The sequence below is a fragment of the Peromyscus maniculatus genome, chromosome 10 (genome assembly GCF_049852395.1).
Source record: "Peromyscus maniculatus bairdii isolate BWxNUB_F1_BW_parent chromosome 10, HU_Pman_BW_mat_3.1, whole genome shotgun sequence".
NCBI lineage: Eukaryota > Metazoa > Chordata > Mammalia > Rodentia > Cricetidae > Peromyscus > Peromyscus maniculatus.
Window position 1 is genome coordinate 25,568,602 of NC_134861.1, and position 17,385 is coordinate 25,585,986.

Consider the following 17,385-nt stretch of genomic DNA (forward strand, 5'->3'; position numbering starts at 1 on the left):
TGTTGTTTTATTCTAATGATGTTTTGTTTCCATCTTCCTTCCCAGGATGAGTTCCCTGAATAGCAAGATAAGTCATATATTAAGTGAGATAATATCTTCTAGTTGATGAAGAAATAGAGGTTGATTATCATCACTAAACCTAAAACCTAATGTTTTCTAGTCAGTGTGATGCTAGAATTTAAATTTTGAATTAAAAAAAATTAAAGTTTTAAAAATTACATTTATTGATGTGTGTGTGTGTGTGTGTGTGTGTGTGTGTGTGTGTGAATGAGAGAGAGAGAGAGAGAGAGAGAGAGAGAGAGAGAGAGAGAGAGAGAGAGAGAGAGAGCGCGCGAGCGCGAGCGCGAGCGCGTGCATGCCATGGAACATGTGGAGCTCAGAAGACAACTTGCAGGATAGTTCTCTCCTTCTCCTTCCACCATGTGGGTTCTGAAGATTAAATTCAGGTTTTAGGGGTTGGAGGCAGTAATTTTTACTTGATGAGCATTTTGCCAGCTCCATTAAAAACTGCTTGTTTATTTGTTTATGAGTATACAAATGTTTGTGCTGTAAGAGGATCTCTGCTCCCTTGACCTTGCCTGACATGGATGTTAGAGCCAGACTCTGTTAGCTGGAAGAGCAGCAAGTGTCCTTAACCACTGAGCCATGTCTCCAGCACCCTTCCCCACCACCAGCTTTAACTTTTTTTAATGGCATATTCAACTAGTAAAGTCTGCACCATTATTTTAAATTCTGAAAAATTCTGAAGTCTGGAATTAGTTCTGATTCCAAGCATTTCAGGTACAGAATACTGAGCCTGTATGAGAGTATGTTAATGGTATCCAAATTTAAATCTTCCAAGTCTTGGGAGTAATGAAGAGTACTGCGTCTGTGGTTATGTGGTGGTGAAACTTGGCATTTCATTTGACGTTCCTGTTTCACGCACAGGTGTCTGCCTGCTGTGTGAGCACCACATGCAGGCAGTGCCTTCAGCCCTTGAAGTAGAGACAGTTGGGAGCTGTCACGTGGGTGCTGGGGACTGAACCCTGGTCCTCCCAAGGAGCAGCCAGGGCTCTCAACTGCTGAGCTATCACTAGCTCAGTGGTTCTCAACCCATGCGTCACGATCCCATTGGGGTCACATATTTATGATTCATAACAGTAGCAAAATTACAGTTATGGAGTAGCAAGGAAACAGTTTTATGGTTGAAGGTCACTACAAGAGGGTCTGTACTAAAGGCTCTGCATTAGGGTTGAGAACCACTGTTGTAGCGCCTTTGAATTTGAAGCTTTAATTGATGATGCTTCTGGAATAGTATGAACTGACAAACATTGTTTTAGATTGCTGTTCCTCTTTCTCCATTTTGGGAACTACAAGAGAAATTTTTGCTATATTATATAGTCACTTAAAGAAGAAATGTTAGGGCTGGGGAGATGGCTCAGCTGTTGATAAGGCAATTTACTGTTAAACATGATGACTTGATTTTGATTCCTGGAACCCACACGGTAAGAGGAGAGAACAAATAAAACACACGTACACAAAATAAATGCACCCCCCCAAAAAAAAAAACAAAACACAAACAAACAAACCCACTGAAAACAAAACACAAAAATACCAACTACAAAAACTCAGCCTGGCATGGTGACACATACCCTTAATCCCAACACCAGGGCCAGATGCATGTGGATCTCATCTTTGTCAGCTCCAGGACAGCCAGGACTGTCACACAGAGAGACCCTGTCTCGAAACAACAACAAAAACCAGGCAACAAATTGGAAATGTAAACAGAAAATGCATTCAATACACATAACCTGTCAAACAGTTCATTGGATATATACTGTATTTGTTGTTGACCTTCATGATCACATGGCCTGCTAGATAGAAGCTATGGTTTCCTGCCCAGAATTATAAGAGTTTCTTAGAGCATATTTATCGTCTGGGAAAAGAGAAGTGGAATGGCAGAGTTTTAAAAAAAAAAAAATCTCATGCTATCTGTGTACTTCTTTAGCTTTTCCAACACTATAACACTACAGACCTCACAGGAGTCATGAGGAATGATTTGGTCCAAATAGGACAGTTCGTAAGCAGCAGGAGTAGGAATAGAATTAAATTGTTCTTGGTTTTTAAAGTATTTCATTTGGATTGGAGAGATGGCCCAGTGGTTTAGAGCATCCGGTACACTTGTAGAGGACCTGCATTCAGTTTCCACCACCCACAAGGTAGCTCACAACCACCTGTAACTTTAGTTCAGGGGATCGTGCTGGCACCTGACACACGTACTCACACAGTGTCACACACATACATAAATAAAAATCCAGTCAATCCTAATCCACTTTGATTAGCTAAGTCTTTTTTTCCCTTATTTTTTTGAGATAGGATCTTACTATGTAGCCCTGGCTAGTCTGGAACATAAAGAGGCCCTATCTTAAAACAAAACAAAACAAAACAAAGCCTTCAAAAAAAGGGCAAAAGAAATAAACAAAATAAGAAAGCAGGCTGAGCAAGCCATGAGTAGCAAGCCAGGAAGCTGCATTTCTCTATGCTCTGTTTTCCTCTAATGGTGGACTGTAACCTTTAAGTGAAATAAACCCTTTCCTCTCCAGGTTACTGTTGGTCATGGTCACACATTAGGAGCTACTACACTCAGTAATCAAGATTTTATTTCAGTAATGAAAGCAAAAAATTGATATTTGCATTTGTATCTAAGCTTTATTTTTAAAGTATTGGCTTTAATATTGGTTTAACATTTATTCCTACTTTTATCCTTCTATTTCAGTATCAGATATAGAAGGTGGTGATGGACTGCAGCTCAGAAAGGAACATACTCTCAAAATATTTGCTTATATCAATTCCTGGACTCAGAGGTATGCAGTTGTAGGTATTTTGAAGATTAACTTGGTGAAATTGTATAAATTGCCATTACTTGTCATTAGATTTTCTTCAAGGATGTTTTACTACATGGTTTTCTTTTCTTTTTTTTTTTGTATTAAATGGTAGTTATCAATATTCAGTCATTTTACCTTTTCCGTAGTCATGGGCTTGATTATGACATTATCTATAAAACAACATAAAAATCTGTTTCTTTCTTTCACCTTTTCCTCATTCTTTAAGAATGAGTGGCCAAAATTTTGAAAGACATTATTTTTATATATGTATATGTATGTATGTGTGTATATGTATATATATGCATAAAATTTACTTATATATAAATATATCAATTATTTTGAGAGATAGGTTTTTTCCTTCCTTCCTTCCTTCCTTCCTTCCTTCCTTCCTTCCTTCCTTCCTTCCTTCCTTCCTTCCTTCCTTCCTTCTTTCTTTTCTTTTCTTTTCTTTTCTTTTCTTTTCTTTTTTCCCTTGGTTTTTTTGAAACAGGGTTTCTCGGTGTAGCCCTGGCTGTCCTGGAACGTATTCTATAGACCAGGCTGGTCTCGAACTCAGAGATCCCCCTGCCTCTGCCTCCCAAGTGCTGGGATTAAAGGCGTGCCCTGCCATGCCCAGTTCAGATCAACTTTTTTTTTTCTTTTTGGTTTTTCGAGACAGGGTTTCTCTGTGTAGCTTTGTGCCTTTCCTGGATCTCGCTCTGTAGACCAGACTGGCCTCGTACTCACAAAGATCTGCCTGCCTCTGCCTTCCGAGTGCTGGGATTAAAGGCATGCGCCACCACCGCCCGGCCACATCAACTTTTATATAATAAGTTTAAAATATACAGAATAAAACTCTAAGGATCATAGTTGTTAATACAGTCAATATGAAAAGAACTAAATGTCTCTGTGTGATTTTAATTGGTGGTGGTAAACAATCTTTTTTACAGTGCTGAAGTTCAAACCTAGCATCTTAATTGCTGGGTTCTACCACTGAGCTATATCCCCAGCCCTGTAGTAATCTTTTTTTTTTTTTTTTTCCGGGGAGATCAGGATGGAATTTGAATTCAAGGACTTGTATATACTAAATAACTGTTCCTATCCTTACATATAGCCTTAGCCCCCCACTAAATATCTTTTCACTTACATGCTTTGCCCAATTTGAACTAATCTTTCTGACATTTTTGTGAGTTAGAAAATTGTTTAAAGTGGAACAAAGACCTGGTTCCACGGGAAAGACTCCTGCTACTAAGCCTAAGCTTGATAACCGAGGCTCAAGCCAGGGACATTGATAGGGTGGAAGGAGAGAACTATTTCACAAGTTGTTCTCTGACTTCCACATGTGTCATGGCACCAGTATATAAATTAACACGTGTGTGCAGGGCACACATACTATATGGATATAAACTTCTTCTTTTTTTGAGACAGGATTTCACTTTGTAGCTCTGGCTATCCTAGAACTCACTGTATAGACCTACCGGTCTCAAACTCACAGAAATCTGCCTGTCCCTGCCTCCTTAGTGTTAGGATTAAAGGTGTGTGCCTCCACACTGGGCAATAAATAGAAACTTTTAAAAAATACTTGAAGTTAGTGATCAGTGAACATATGTGTTGTAACATGAAGGTGTATAGTATGGCTGATAATAAAAAGTTTAAGCTGGGCAGTGGTAGCACCTTCATTTCATGTGACCTTCAATAGAACTGCCGGCCTCGAACTCTCAGAGGTCCCCCTACTTCTCTGCCTCCCAAGTGCTGGGATTAAAGGTGTGTATCCCCACCACCTGCCTTGATGTTTTCTTTTTCTTTTTTTAACATTTTATTGGTACTTTGCCTGTATGTATGTGTGAGGGTGTTGGATCCAGGAGTTACGGACAGTTGTGAGCTGCCATGTGGGTGCTGGGAATTGAACCCAGGTCCTCTGGAAGAGCAGTCAGTGCTCTGAACCGCTGAGCCAACTCTCCAGCCCCACTTGTTATTTTCTTATACTTGAACAAATATTATTGCCTAAATTTAAGATTGTGCTTCTTTTATGGAGTAAATAGCTATTAACAGTTAATCTAAAAAATGATTAGGTTGAGGCCAATAAAAAGATCTTGGAACACTAATAAACTGGTGACCTTTCATGGAGAAAAGTAGCTTTCACACATAATAGCAATAGAATGGGATGGACATAATATAGTTGAGTGTGTTCAGCATTTGTGATCCTGTCACCAACATACAATATACAGAAAGATTACCAAATAAATGTATTATCTGTGGTCAGGATTTGCCATTGTAGTATATTAACCAGGATAGATAGGTGAGGGGAAATCTTCACTTAGTATGTTGGAGGCTTAGTGTGGTGGCACCTACCTTTAATCCTAGCACTCAGGAGTCAGAAGCAAGGGGATCTCTTTGAGTTTGGGGTCAGCCTGGTCTACATAGTTCCAGAATAGCCAGGGTTATGTAGAAAGACGCCGTCTAAAAAAAAAAAAAAAAAAAAAAACACAAAACAAAACCAAAAAGCAAAAAAAAAGGAAAGAAAAATTAGAAATAAAGTGTTGGGAGCTGGAGAGATGGCTCAGTGGGTAAGAGTCCTTATTGCTCTTCAGAGGACTCCAGTTTAGATCTCTGCACCCACGTGGTTTGTCACAGCCCTGTGTAACTTCAGTTCCAGGGGATCCAGTGCCTCTTCTGATCTCTGAAGGCTCCTGCACACATGTGGTGCACACATACACACTCACACAGAATAAAAAAAATAATGGTTGAGTTGGACATGGTGGGACATACCTTTAATCCTAGCTCATGCGAGACATAGACAGGCAGATCTCTGAGTTCCAGTCTAGCCAGAGCTACGTAGTGAGGCCCTGACTAAAAACAAACAAAGAAACGAAATAAAAAGATATTGCTATTATTATTTAAAGTATTTCCCTCCAGAGTTAGCTCATATAAAATAATTCTTCACATCTAAGATAGTCAATAGACTGATGAAAGCCTTCGATGGAGTCATCTTACCCAGTCCTGTAAGCTCAGAACTTGGAAGATGGTACAGGAGGTTCCTAAGTTCCTGGGCAGTCTTGGCTACATAGTTAGACCTCGTCTCAACAAACAAACAAAATGTGTACAATGAAAACCTGTGGGCTGGAGAGATGGCTCAGAGGTTAAGAGCTTGTTCTTCCAAAGGTCCTGAGTTCAATTCCCAGCAACCACATGGTGGCTCACAACCATCTGTAGTGAGATCTGGCACCCTCTTCTGGCCTGCAGGGGTGTGTGCAGACAGAACACTGTATACATAATAAATAAATCTTTAAAAAAAAAAAAGAAAAGAAAACCTGTAAAATCAAGGTGAGGTTTACTAAGTAATCCAGTTCCTTTGAGCACTGCTGGATTACTGGTCTTGAGTACCAGCTGTGGCTGACCTCGCGGACCCCTGGTGTTTGCTGTGGCAGTTACACATTCAGCAGGTTTTCTTTTTCCCGTACAAAGTAGGCAGCCTGGCTGGAGAGATGGCTGCTCTTCCAGAGGACCTAAGTTCAGTTCCCAGCACTCACATGACAGCTCACAACTGTCTGTAACTCCAGTTCTGAGACCCATGGCAAAACACCAGTGTACATGAAATAAATAAATTAAAAAAAAAGTCACTGATGTAAGTGTGGTGGCACATTATATCAGCAGAGGTAGGTAAACATCCGAGTTAGAAGCCAGCATGGCCAATAAAAAGCATGTTCCAGGCTCTACCCCAAAATGCAATTGAAAGAGAAAGTATATCGTATTTTTAAAGTCCCCTGCTCAATCCTTTTCTGTTTTCAAGTAATGGTTTAATATTCTGCTTTTTTAAAATTGTATTATCTTGCAGCTCTTGCTTCATATCAATTTTAGGAAAAACTGTACCTTCCTTTTATGATACATAGGCTTTTACTTTATCATGTCCTTTTAATATAGTTGCTATCAATTCTTAGATACTTGTAAAAGTAAAAATGCTGTTCAAAGAGGTACCAAAATGTTAAGTAGTTCATTTCATATTTTAGACATTTTTTTGTTTCATGGAGTCTCTACTAATTTTTTTCATTTGAATAATTTTCTGTATATGTATCACAAATTCTTCCTAAGCTCTTTTTTTTGGGGGGGGGGTTGAGATAGGGTTTTTCTGTGTAGCTTTGTATAGCCCAGGCTGGCCTCGAACTCACTGAGATCCTCCTGCCTCTGACTCCCAAGTGCTGGGATTAAAGGTGTGAGCCACCGCTGCCCCACTCTTACCCCTTTTGAGTGGTGAAGTGTTGTTTTTATTTTGTGTCCCGTCGCCTCTCACTGCAACCTTGCATTTCAGTTTGTATTGTCTGCTCTTAGGCTAGCTTCTCCTCAGACTCCTCCTCAAGCCTTTACTATTCCCTAGCTATGTTTCCTCAGTTGCATTTTTGAGTGCTTATTGCTTTATTATTTTACTTTGACCTTTTCTGAGAAAAGTTATATAGAAAAACACGAGTTTTGGACTTGGCATGTCTAAAGTGTCTAGTCTATGTGTGTGCTTTTGTTACATATGTTTTTGTTGACTACAGGATTCTGGGTGGAAAGTTATTTTCTCTCAGAATTGTGGAAGTAGCACTTCATTGTATTTCAGGGATCCAGTGTTGTTTTTCTGAAGTGCTACCTTTTTTTTTTTTTTTTTTTTTTTAAATCTCCTTTAGAAACACTGTAGCTCTAGTTGGCCCAGAGTTGGGCTAAAACTTGATTCTCCTACCTCAGTCTTCTGAGTGTAGAACTGTAGATGTGTGCCATGATGCCCAGCAGTTTGAGTAGTTTTTAACCCCTTAGCTTTCCCTTGTCACTATTAATTACCCTCCTTGAAAGCGTCAGGATTTCTCTCTTATATTTCAAAAATTGTAAGTGGTGTATGTTTGGGTAGGCCTTTCTGTTCTGAAAGTGGTCACCTTAAAACAGCCGACAGCGTGAGCTGCAAAGAGGGGGTCTACGCAGTGGTGGGAGGAGTGCAAACGGGAGCAGCCTGTGTGAGAACCGTTGTGCTGGTTTCTCAGTAAGCTGCAAATAGAACTGTCTTTTTCTTGAGACGGTTTCTCCCCGGAGCCACGGCATGGCTGTCCTGAAACTCGATCTGTAGATCAGGCTAGCCTCAAACTCAGAGATCAACCTGCCTCTGCCTCCCCAGTGCTGGGATTAAAGACATGCGCCACCACTGCCTTGTCAAATAGAACTTTCACATCCATTTATACAATTCCTGGACATCTATCCGAAAGACTACATCTTATTACAGATACTTGCTTATCTATGTTTGTTACTGTTTTCACAGTAGCAGGTAAATATAATAAACCTAGATGTCCATCAATAGAAGAATGGATAATGGAAATGTGGGATATATATATATATATATATATATATATATATATATATATATACACGTGAAATTTTATTCATCTGTAAAGAAAAATAGAATATCTAGGTGGTGGTCGTAACACACACCTCTTTAATTCCAGTACATGGGAGGCAGAGGCAAGCGAATCTCTGAGTTCAAGGCCAGCCTGGTCTACAGAGTGAGTTCCAGGACAGTCAGGGCTACACAGAGAAACCCTGTTTAACCCCCCTCCCCCCAAATTATGCCATTTTCAGGAAAGTGTATTGAACTGGGAAATATTACATTAAGTAAGGTGACCCAGACTCAGAAAGACAAACATCATATATGCTCTCATGTGAATCTTAAAACTGTTTTTTTTTTAAAGATTTATTTATCTATCATGTATACAGTGTTCTGCCTGTATGCATGTCTGCACACCAGAAGAGGGCACCAGATCTCATTGCAGATGGTTGTGAGCCACCATGTGGTTGCTGGGAATTGAACTCAGGATCTCTGGAAGAACAGCCAGTGCTCTGAATCTCTGAGCCATGTCTCCAGCCCTGAATCTTACAACTTTTTATATATGCACATCCATGTGGGAGGGAGAGCAGATTCCAGGAAACCAGAAGGGGATTTATGAGAAGGGAAAGTATTACTTCCAGCAGAAAATTACTCTATAATTAAGTCTCAGTAACTAATATCTAGGCTTTACTTAAGAACCTCTAAAAGCTGTGGTTGATTGGATTAGCATATGACCATTTATGAAAAATCTTAAACTCCTTATTAATCTGTTAGAACTAGTGTTTATGCTTTAGATGTATTCCTTCTGATTAGTAATTTCATTTTTGTGCATTCTATACATTTAATACATTTCCATTGAGTTTCACTTTAATTTTGATCTTAATGTTTTCATCTTTCATTAGTACTCTTTATATAAATTTAAATCTTCCAATAATTTGAAAGAAAGTTACTAAAGAACCTTGAGAATTTTTATTTATTTCCTGACTTCCATCTGTCTTCTATTATTGGTCTTTGATTGTATGTATGCTTTCCTTTTTCTCCCCACTATCAGTCTTGTGTTTTTCTTTTGAGGAGATTGTTTTAGTTTCACTGTTTGGACCTTCTGTTATGTATTATAAGTTGCTAAGGTTTTAATTGGTTTTAAAATGATAAATGATTTATTTATTTAAAAGGCATACAAGCAGGGTGGTGATGGCACATGCCTTTAATCCCAGCATTCAGGAGGTAGAGGCAGGTGGATCTCTGTGAATTCAAGGCCAGTCTGGTCTACAGAGCGAGATCCAGGACAGGCACCAAAACTATACGGAGAAACCCTGTCTTGAAAAACCGGAGGGGGAAAAAAAGAAAAAAACATGCAAATAGTCTATGTACAGTACAATTAAAAAGCCTTTTATCTTAAATGGTGGTTAGGGTTGAACCCAGGGTCTCATACATACAAAGACAAATGATCTAATATTGAGCTCTTTGCCCAACTGTAAAGGGCCCAGTTTTTGTAATCCCTCCTTTGGTTTTTATAGCATTCATTCTTTTAATAACCTAATATCTGTTAGGTTCTAAGTATTAGAAAGTACAGTTAAAGTTTTTGCTTTCTTGTGATTGTATTGGTTAGTGTTTTTTCTTTTTTTACTTAATTTATATTGACTTTAAATAATATATGGCCATCTGGAAAGAGGTAACCTCAACTCAGAAATTGCTTCCATTAGATTGTGGAATATTCCTTGATTAATGATCGATGTGGGGTGGCTCAGCTTATGGTGGGCAGTGCTACCCCAGTGCAGGGGTCCTGAAGTAGGAATAAGCCCTAAGGAGCAAGCTAGTAAGCAGCATTGCTCCATGGTAATCTGTTTAGCTCCTGTCTTCAGGTTCCTGCAGTGGTTGAGTTTCATGCCTTGTCTTCTTTCAGTGATGGACTGTGGATCAGGAAGTGTAAGCCAAGCCAAACCTTTTTTTCCTGGAGTCACTTTTGGCAAGTGTTTTACACAGTAACAGACAGCAAACTAGGACGAGTGTTGGTACCAGACAGCTGTTGCAGCTGTTGTAGTGATAGACATGACCATGTTGTCGGGGAAGACTGTGGAATTGTTGGGAACTTCGGCCTGGAAAAGCCATTGATGAAAACTTTTAATGGCCTGTTCTGTGGAAACTTGGACAATGGTGTTTAGAGAAGTGCACATGATAGAGGCCTGCCTTGTGGAATTTCAGAGAGAAGCAAAAACGGTGTCAGGGCCATTGTGGTGATGTTTGAATTAATAATATGTATGGTTTCTGGTCAGCTGTGGCTGAAGAATCAGCTCTGAACAGAAGGATAGTACACTGAATAAACCTTTGCTTACTGGGACAGTTTCCTCAGGGCCAATACACAGAAGCTGTAGTCCAGAGGCGCCAATTCTGTTTCTCAAGTTGGCAGTTGAACTTGGTAATGTTTAAGAGTCTTACACATGGTGCTGCTTTTGGCTGTGTGAAAAGTTACATTGTTGTTGTTGGGTTGGCTTTTGTTTTTTAAAGACAGGGTCTCACCTTGTAGCCTTGGCTGTCTTGGAACTCAGTATGTAGATTAAGCTGGCATTGAACTCAGATGTGCCTGCCTCTGCCTCCCAAGTGCTGGCCCTGAAAGCTTCCTTTGAAAGGGATCATGGAGAGCGACTGATGCTTGGTGTGAGAGGCCAGGAAAGGTCATTGGTTCAAGTGTAGCCTCAGTTGCTTTGGAAGCCCCAGGATTGAAGGTGTCATGGAGAGAAGCTGAGGCTTGACACTGTGGTACAGGGTTGGAGTCTTTGAAGGGAACCCAGGAGAGGCCATTGGTGAACATGCAGCCTAAGCTGCAGTGGAGACCCCAGCATGGCAGAGATGCCAGGACTATGGGCATTTTCTTGATTAATGATTGGTATAGGAGGGCATGGCCCACTGTGGCGGGTGTCATGGGTTTTATCACAAAGCACACTGAGCAAGCTGTGGGACTGTGCTAATAAGGAGCCTTTCTCCATGGCCTCTGCTTCCAGACTGACTTCTGCCTTGTCCTTCCTCAGTGAGGGATTGTAACCCGGAGTTGTAACACAAATGAGCCCTGTCCTTCCCTGAGTTGCTTTTGGACACAGTTTATCAAAGGAATTGAAAGGAAACTAGAAAATTCTATGTTGTATTTACTTTTGAGTTTTTTTTTTTTAAATTCATTATTATTATTATTTTAACTTTTTATTGATTCTTTGTGGATTTCACATTTTTTTCTTTTTTTTTTTTTTCTGTTTTGAGAGAGTCTTACTCTGTAGCCCTGGCTGCCCTGGAATCCTGGAACTGCTATATAAACCAGGCTGGCCTTGAATTCAGGGATTAAAGGTGTGTACCACCAAGCTAGGCTCAATCTTTTTACTGTTTGTTTTTGTCATCTTTGGTGATAGTTTTTTATTTATTGTTTGTTTTGGTCCTTTTCTTTGCTTTTAAAAAGACTTATTCTTGGCTGTCCTTTATGGTTAAGACAAGGACACAGCAAAGTTGGATATTCTCTGTGGGTGGGACATCTTAAAATGATGATCTATACTATTATGATAGGTATAAATGGTGAGCAGGCTTTTTTTTTTTTTGAGACAGAGTTTCACTGTGTAGCTTGGTTGATCTGAAACTCATTTTGCAGACCAGCTGGCCTCAAAGTAGGCTTTTCTTATGGACTCATATTTTCTAAGAGATCTATCCTTTAGTTTGGCTGTGATAGTTTAGCTATTGGACAAGGAAGGTTGCTTGAAACCTTGTATTGACTCCTTTTTCTGTCGTACTGCAGGCACACCTCTGAGTTCAGGCTCCTGACTCCTGATCTTCCCAATGTTTTTTCTCGACAAGGTCTCACTGTGGTCTAGAACTCTTGTTGGTCTAGAACCTTCAGGTCTAGCTGCTTGTGCCTTCCTGATTCTAGGATTAAAGGCATTCACTGTCACCCACCTTAATTCCCATTTCCTTTTTATTCCCTCCCCCCCCCTTCTTTTTTAAAATTTATGTTATGGACATTTTGCCCACATGTATCTCCTCTGTTCCACATGCATACGGTGCCTGCAGAGGCCAGAAGAGGGCATTTGGATCCTGTGGAACTGGAATAATAGACAGTTGTGATCCACCCTGTGGACACTGGAAACTGAAACCAGGTCCTCTGGAAGAACAATTAGTGTTATTAACCACTAAGCCATCTCCAGCCTCAATTCCCATTTTCTGACAACTAATTCTCAAAATAAATTTATCTTTCCTTTTCTAAGTCTTAGCCAAGATCTTTAGGAACTCAAATTCTAGCTTTAATAATAAAAATGCCTAAGTCTGTGGCTTCTCACTTTAAAGATAATTTTCCGTTAGTATTATAGGAAGACGCTGAGTCTGGAGTGGTGGTGCATGCCTGTAATCCCCTAATTTTGGAGTTCTTAAGGCAAGAGGATTCTGATCAGCCTGGACCCTGTCAGTGTAAAAAAATGGGCAGGGATGTGGCTCGACAGTTAGAGGGCTTTCCCAGGATGCATGAAATTTTGTATTTGACCCCCAGTATTGAAAAAGAACAAAAGGGATATAGGACATAAGAGGTAGGCAGGCTGTTTAGCAGAAAAACATTATGAGTACTTTTTTGTTTGTTTTCAGGGTTTTTCTGTAGCTCTTACTGTCCTGGAAGACCAGGCTGGCCTTGAACTCACAGATTCTCCTGCCTTTGCCTAATGAGTTAGTGCTGGAATTAAAGGCGGGTGCCACCATTGCCCTTGAATAATTTTTGTTGTTTGTTTTAAGACTGGGGGAGAGTGTCTCACTTTGTAGTTCTAGCTTACTTTGGAATCACTCTGGCCTCAACTCGGAGAGATCTATCTGCCTCTCGATGCTGGGGTAAAAGCATTGTATTTGTTTTTCCTCATACAAATTATAATATGGCTTGGGGGTTGGGGCTGGAGAGATGGCTCAGTGGTTAAGAGGGCTTGTTGGTTTTCTAGAGGACCCGGGTTCAGTTCCTACCGTCCCTGTCTGGTGGCTCACAGCTGCCAGTAACTGCAGACCCAGGGGATCTGATGCCCTCCTGTGCCCTTCCGAGGCGAGAGAGAGAGAGAGAGAGAGAGAGAGAGAGAGAGAGAGAGAGAGAGAGAGAGAGAGAGAGAGAGAGAGAGACTGACTCTGAGACTGAGACTCTCTCTCTCCTTCCCTCTCCCTCCTCCCTCCCCCTCCCCCTCCCCCCCCAGATGGAGAAAGACTGAAAGAAAAATCTTTCTGGGTTGTGGCACACACCTTTAATCCTAGCATTTAGGTGTCAGAGGCAGGTGAATCTCTGAGTTTGAGGCCAACCTGGTCTACATAGTGAGTTCTAGGTCGTCCAGAGCCACATAGTGAGACCTTGTCTCCAAAAAATTTCTTAGAAATCATGGTAATATGAACCTTTTTTTGAGACAGGGTTTCTCTGTGTCGTTTTTTTGGTGCCTGTCCTGGGTCTTGCTCTGGCCTCAAACTCACAGAGATCTGCCTGGCTCTGCTTCCTGAGTGCTGGGATTAAAGGCGTGTGACACCGCTACCCAGCGTGGTAATATGAACTTTTATAACTGGCAGAGACCTTTGAAGTAAAAGCACTTTTATTTCATCAGTGTAACAGATTCCTCCATAAATAGCATTTAATTAAGTAATTAGAGACAGGATCACAGTGGCATAGGAATTTTGGAATGGCATAGTTGATTAATTCTGTGGATTTATTATAAGGTTTTAGTCAAGATATCATCTGGAGACTTTCATGGGGCTAGAGGATCTGCTGTCAAATTTAGTGCTTGGGGGAGGCCTCATATAATTTTTTGCTATAGGCAGTTGTAGTGTTATTAATGACATCATGGTTGCAATGTCTTTATGACCTATTCTTAGATGTCCCATCCTTTAATTTCCACCACATGCTATTCATTGGAAATGAGTCCCTTCTACACTCAAAGAAGAAAGTTAGGGTTTGCTTTACAAATGACAATGTGCCAGTGGTTTTCTGGTCATACTCCCAAGTTTATCAAACCTATAAAAATGAGATTATTTTTCTGTGTGGTCATACAGTGTGCTGGTGATCTATTTGGACCGTGGTGGAGACATTTTGCTAATACTTCAAGGCATAAGTCATGAATAATAGCTGATTATCTGTCTTCAGTCTTTGGATACTAATACAGTTAAAATTAGGTACTTATTGTGTATATAATTTAATTATTAACAAGATTTTTAGTTACCTGAAGTATGCCAGGCCTTGAGCTATTAATTGAACTTGTTTAAAAGAACTAGGATGTATGTAATACTTACTTGGCACTTCCTGTTTTTTTGTTTTTGTTTTTTACTGGCATTGAAGAGAGGGTTTTGTGTATATGAATGTGTATATGAGGGTTTTGTGAATATGTCTGGTCTTTGAGATAGGTTCAGAATACCCACCCCAAGCGATCTTCAAGCAAATTGTTCATTTAAAAATGTAGCTAGATAATAAAGTTTGTTAGTAGAATATAAAAAAACAGCTTTATTAACAAAAAATTTATACTATTATTACTTTTTTTTATTTTCTGAGAGAGGATCTCTATAACCTTGGCTGTCCTTGAATTCACAGAGATCCACCTGCCTCTCAGCTTCCCAAATGCTAGGATTAAAGGCATGTGTCATCATAACTGGCCTGTGATTCTGTTATTAAAAGTCAGTACAGTACTACCCTAGCAGAAGGGGGAAACATTGATATTTTAAAAAAGTATTTTAGTATTTGCTTCTTCTGTTACTTATTAAAATGTATAATTGTTCCCTCTCTAGGAAGCATTTATTTATTGCATTTTATTTTCTCTTATAGGCAATGTCTGTGCTGCTTCAAGGAATATAAGCATTTGGAGATTTTTAACCAAGTAGTATGTGCACTTATTAACTTAGTGATTGCCCAAGTTCAAGTGCTCCGGGACCAGCTTTGTAAACGTTGTGCTACCATTAACATAGATTCCACGTGGCAAGATGAGAGTAATCAAGCGGAAGAACCACTGAGTATAGATAGAGAATGTAATGAAGGAAATGCAGAAAGACAAAAATCAATAGAAAAAAAATCAAACTCTGCAAGAATTTGTAATCTGACTGAGGAAGAATCTTCAAAGAGTTCTGATCCTTTTAGTTTATGGAGTACAGATGAGAAGGAAAAACTATTACTGTGTGTAGCAAAAATTTTTCAAATTCAGTTTCCCTTATATACTGCTTACAAGCATAATACTCATCCTACTATAGAGGTATGTAAAATAGATACCATGGCTCTTTTATATTACCAAGTTCTGCTGAGCTTGTCAGACCTCTCCTTACCTGTGATGACTGAAACTAGTTATTTTGATGGTAACCTCTCTTTCTGACTACCCTGCCCTACTCCATCCCCTGTCTCTCCTTCCTTCCTCTTTTTTCTTTGAGACAGGGTTTCGCTGTATAGTCCTGCAGTCTATAGACCTTGAACTTTCTGTGTATCCTTGAGCTGGCCTTGAGGTTTGATACCTTTGCCTCAGCCTGAGAATTTGGATTACATACAGGTGTGCACAATCATGTCCCAGCTTGATGGAAATTTTTCTAAAAATTACTGATGTCAAAATTATTTTCTCCAGACCTTTCTGTAACAGTTTATGTTGAAAATTTGTATATTTATAATTGAATTTACAGAACTTAAATTTTAAGTGATTTAAACATTTTTATGCTCTTCTATGACTTTAAAAAATAATAATATAGACTTCAGTGATGGAGTGCTTGCCTATCATTTGCATGAGGTCCTAAGTTCAGGTCCCAACACTATCAAAAGTAAATAAAAATAATAGTTGCAGAAGACCCAGGTTCTGTTTCCAGCACCCATTCAGTGGTCCACAACTGTCTGCAGCTCTAGTTCCAGGAGATCTAACCTCTTCAGGGATTCTGACCTCTTCAGGTTCCTGTACACATGTGATGGGAAAACATACACTTAAGCACATACATATACATAAAATTAAAATAAGTAGTTGTGGTAAAAGAACCACATAGAGGTTTTAATGTCAGACTAGAATTTTTAATCATCAAACAGGGCTTAACAAATTATACACTTTAAAAAGTATTTTCTTGCCGGGCGTTGGTGGCGCACGCCTTTAATCCCAGCACTCGGGAGGCAGAGGCAGGCGGATCTCTGTGAGTTCGAGGCCAGCCTGGGCTACCAAGTGAGCTCCAGGAAAGGCGCAAAGCTGCACAGAGAAACCCTGTCTCGAAAAAAACAAAAACAAACAAACAAAAAAAAGTATTTTCTTTTGTAAGGCTAGATGTTTAATTCTGTATCTTTTTTTTTTTTGGGGGGGGGGGGCTTGTTTTTTTTGAGACAGGGTTTCTCTGTGTAACTTTAGAGCCTGTCCTGGAACTCGCTTTGTTAGACCAGGCTGGCCTCGAACTCACGGAGATCCTCCTGCCTCTGCCTCCCAAGTGCTGGAATTAAAGACTTGCACCACCACTGCCCAGCTGTATCTGTTATTTTTGTGAGCATTTTCAGAAACTTAGTAATTTAAGATTTGTGAAGATAATTGTATTTATAGAAAGAAGAAATTGGGGACTGAAGAGATGGCAGTGGTTAAGAGCTCTCACTGCTCTTCCAAAGGACCTGGGTTCAATTCCCAGTACCCACTTGGCAGCTCACAACCATCTGTAACTCCAGTTCCAGGAGACCTGACACCCTCACACAGGCATACATAACAGGCAAGGCAAAACACCAATGCACATAAAATAAAAATAAATTTAAAAAAGAAAGAAGGAATTGAGACAGTTGTGTGGTGTTGTATTTGCCTCAGTACAGTCATTTATTGCTTTTCATTCTATGAGAATGGGAGTTCACTTGCCAGGTTTGTGGGACTCATTCTTGTACTACATTTACTCAGTGATGAATGGGTTAAAGTCGTAAGTCTCACCAGTTGGGCTGCTTTGTATAGGTTCCTTGTATTTTCTTCCATGGCTTCGGCTTCTGCTCAGGTGAACAATTTTCTTTACATTGTGATTTTAGGAGTGTTTGAGGAAGGCACAAGGAGAAGCTGTAAGGCGTCTTGGTTTCCTCTGAAATGGCATAGAGTAAATTTTTTCACATTTTGGTGATTGATACAGTTCATAAGGGCCTTCAGCATTCAAAGAAGTGGTGAGAGTCTCTAGGTGGGGAGGAAAGTAGTGTTGTTGTTATGATTATAAACTGGGTTCAGGTTGGCCTAAGACTCACTGTGTAGT

The 17,385-nt window shown here is 39.9% G+C and overlaps 1 protein-coding gene across 9 annotated transcripts in view; it reads left to right on the forward strand.

Moving 5' to 3' along the window:
- The window catches only part of Usp34 (ubiquitin specific peptidase 34), a 180,919-nt gene that overhangs the window by 13,020 nt on the left and 150,514 nt on the right, over positions 1-17,385 (forward strand). For 7 of the 9 annotated variants that reach the window (XM_076547054.1, XM_076547052.1, XM_076547053.1 and 4 more), the window contains exons 2-3: positions 2,756-2,843; positions 14,987-15,407. In XM_076547054.1, coding sequence (XP_076403169.1) covers positions 2,756-2,843; positions 14,987-15,407 — 509 coding nt within the window. Of the gene's footprint in view, positions 1-2,755; positions 2,844-11,439; positions 11,524-14,986; positions 15,408-17,385 lie in introns of those variants that run through there. The other 2 variants (XM_076547056.1, XM_076547055.1) reach the window with 2 other exon arrangements.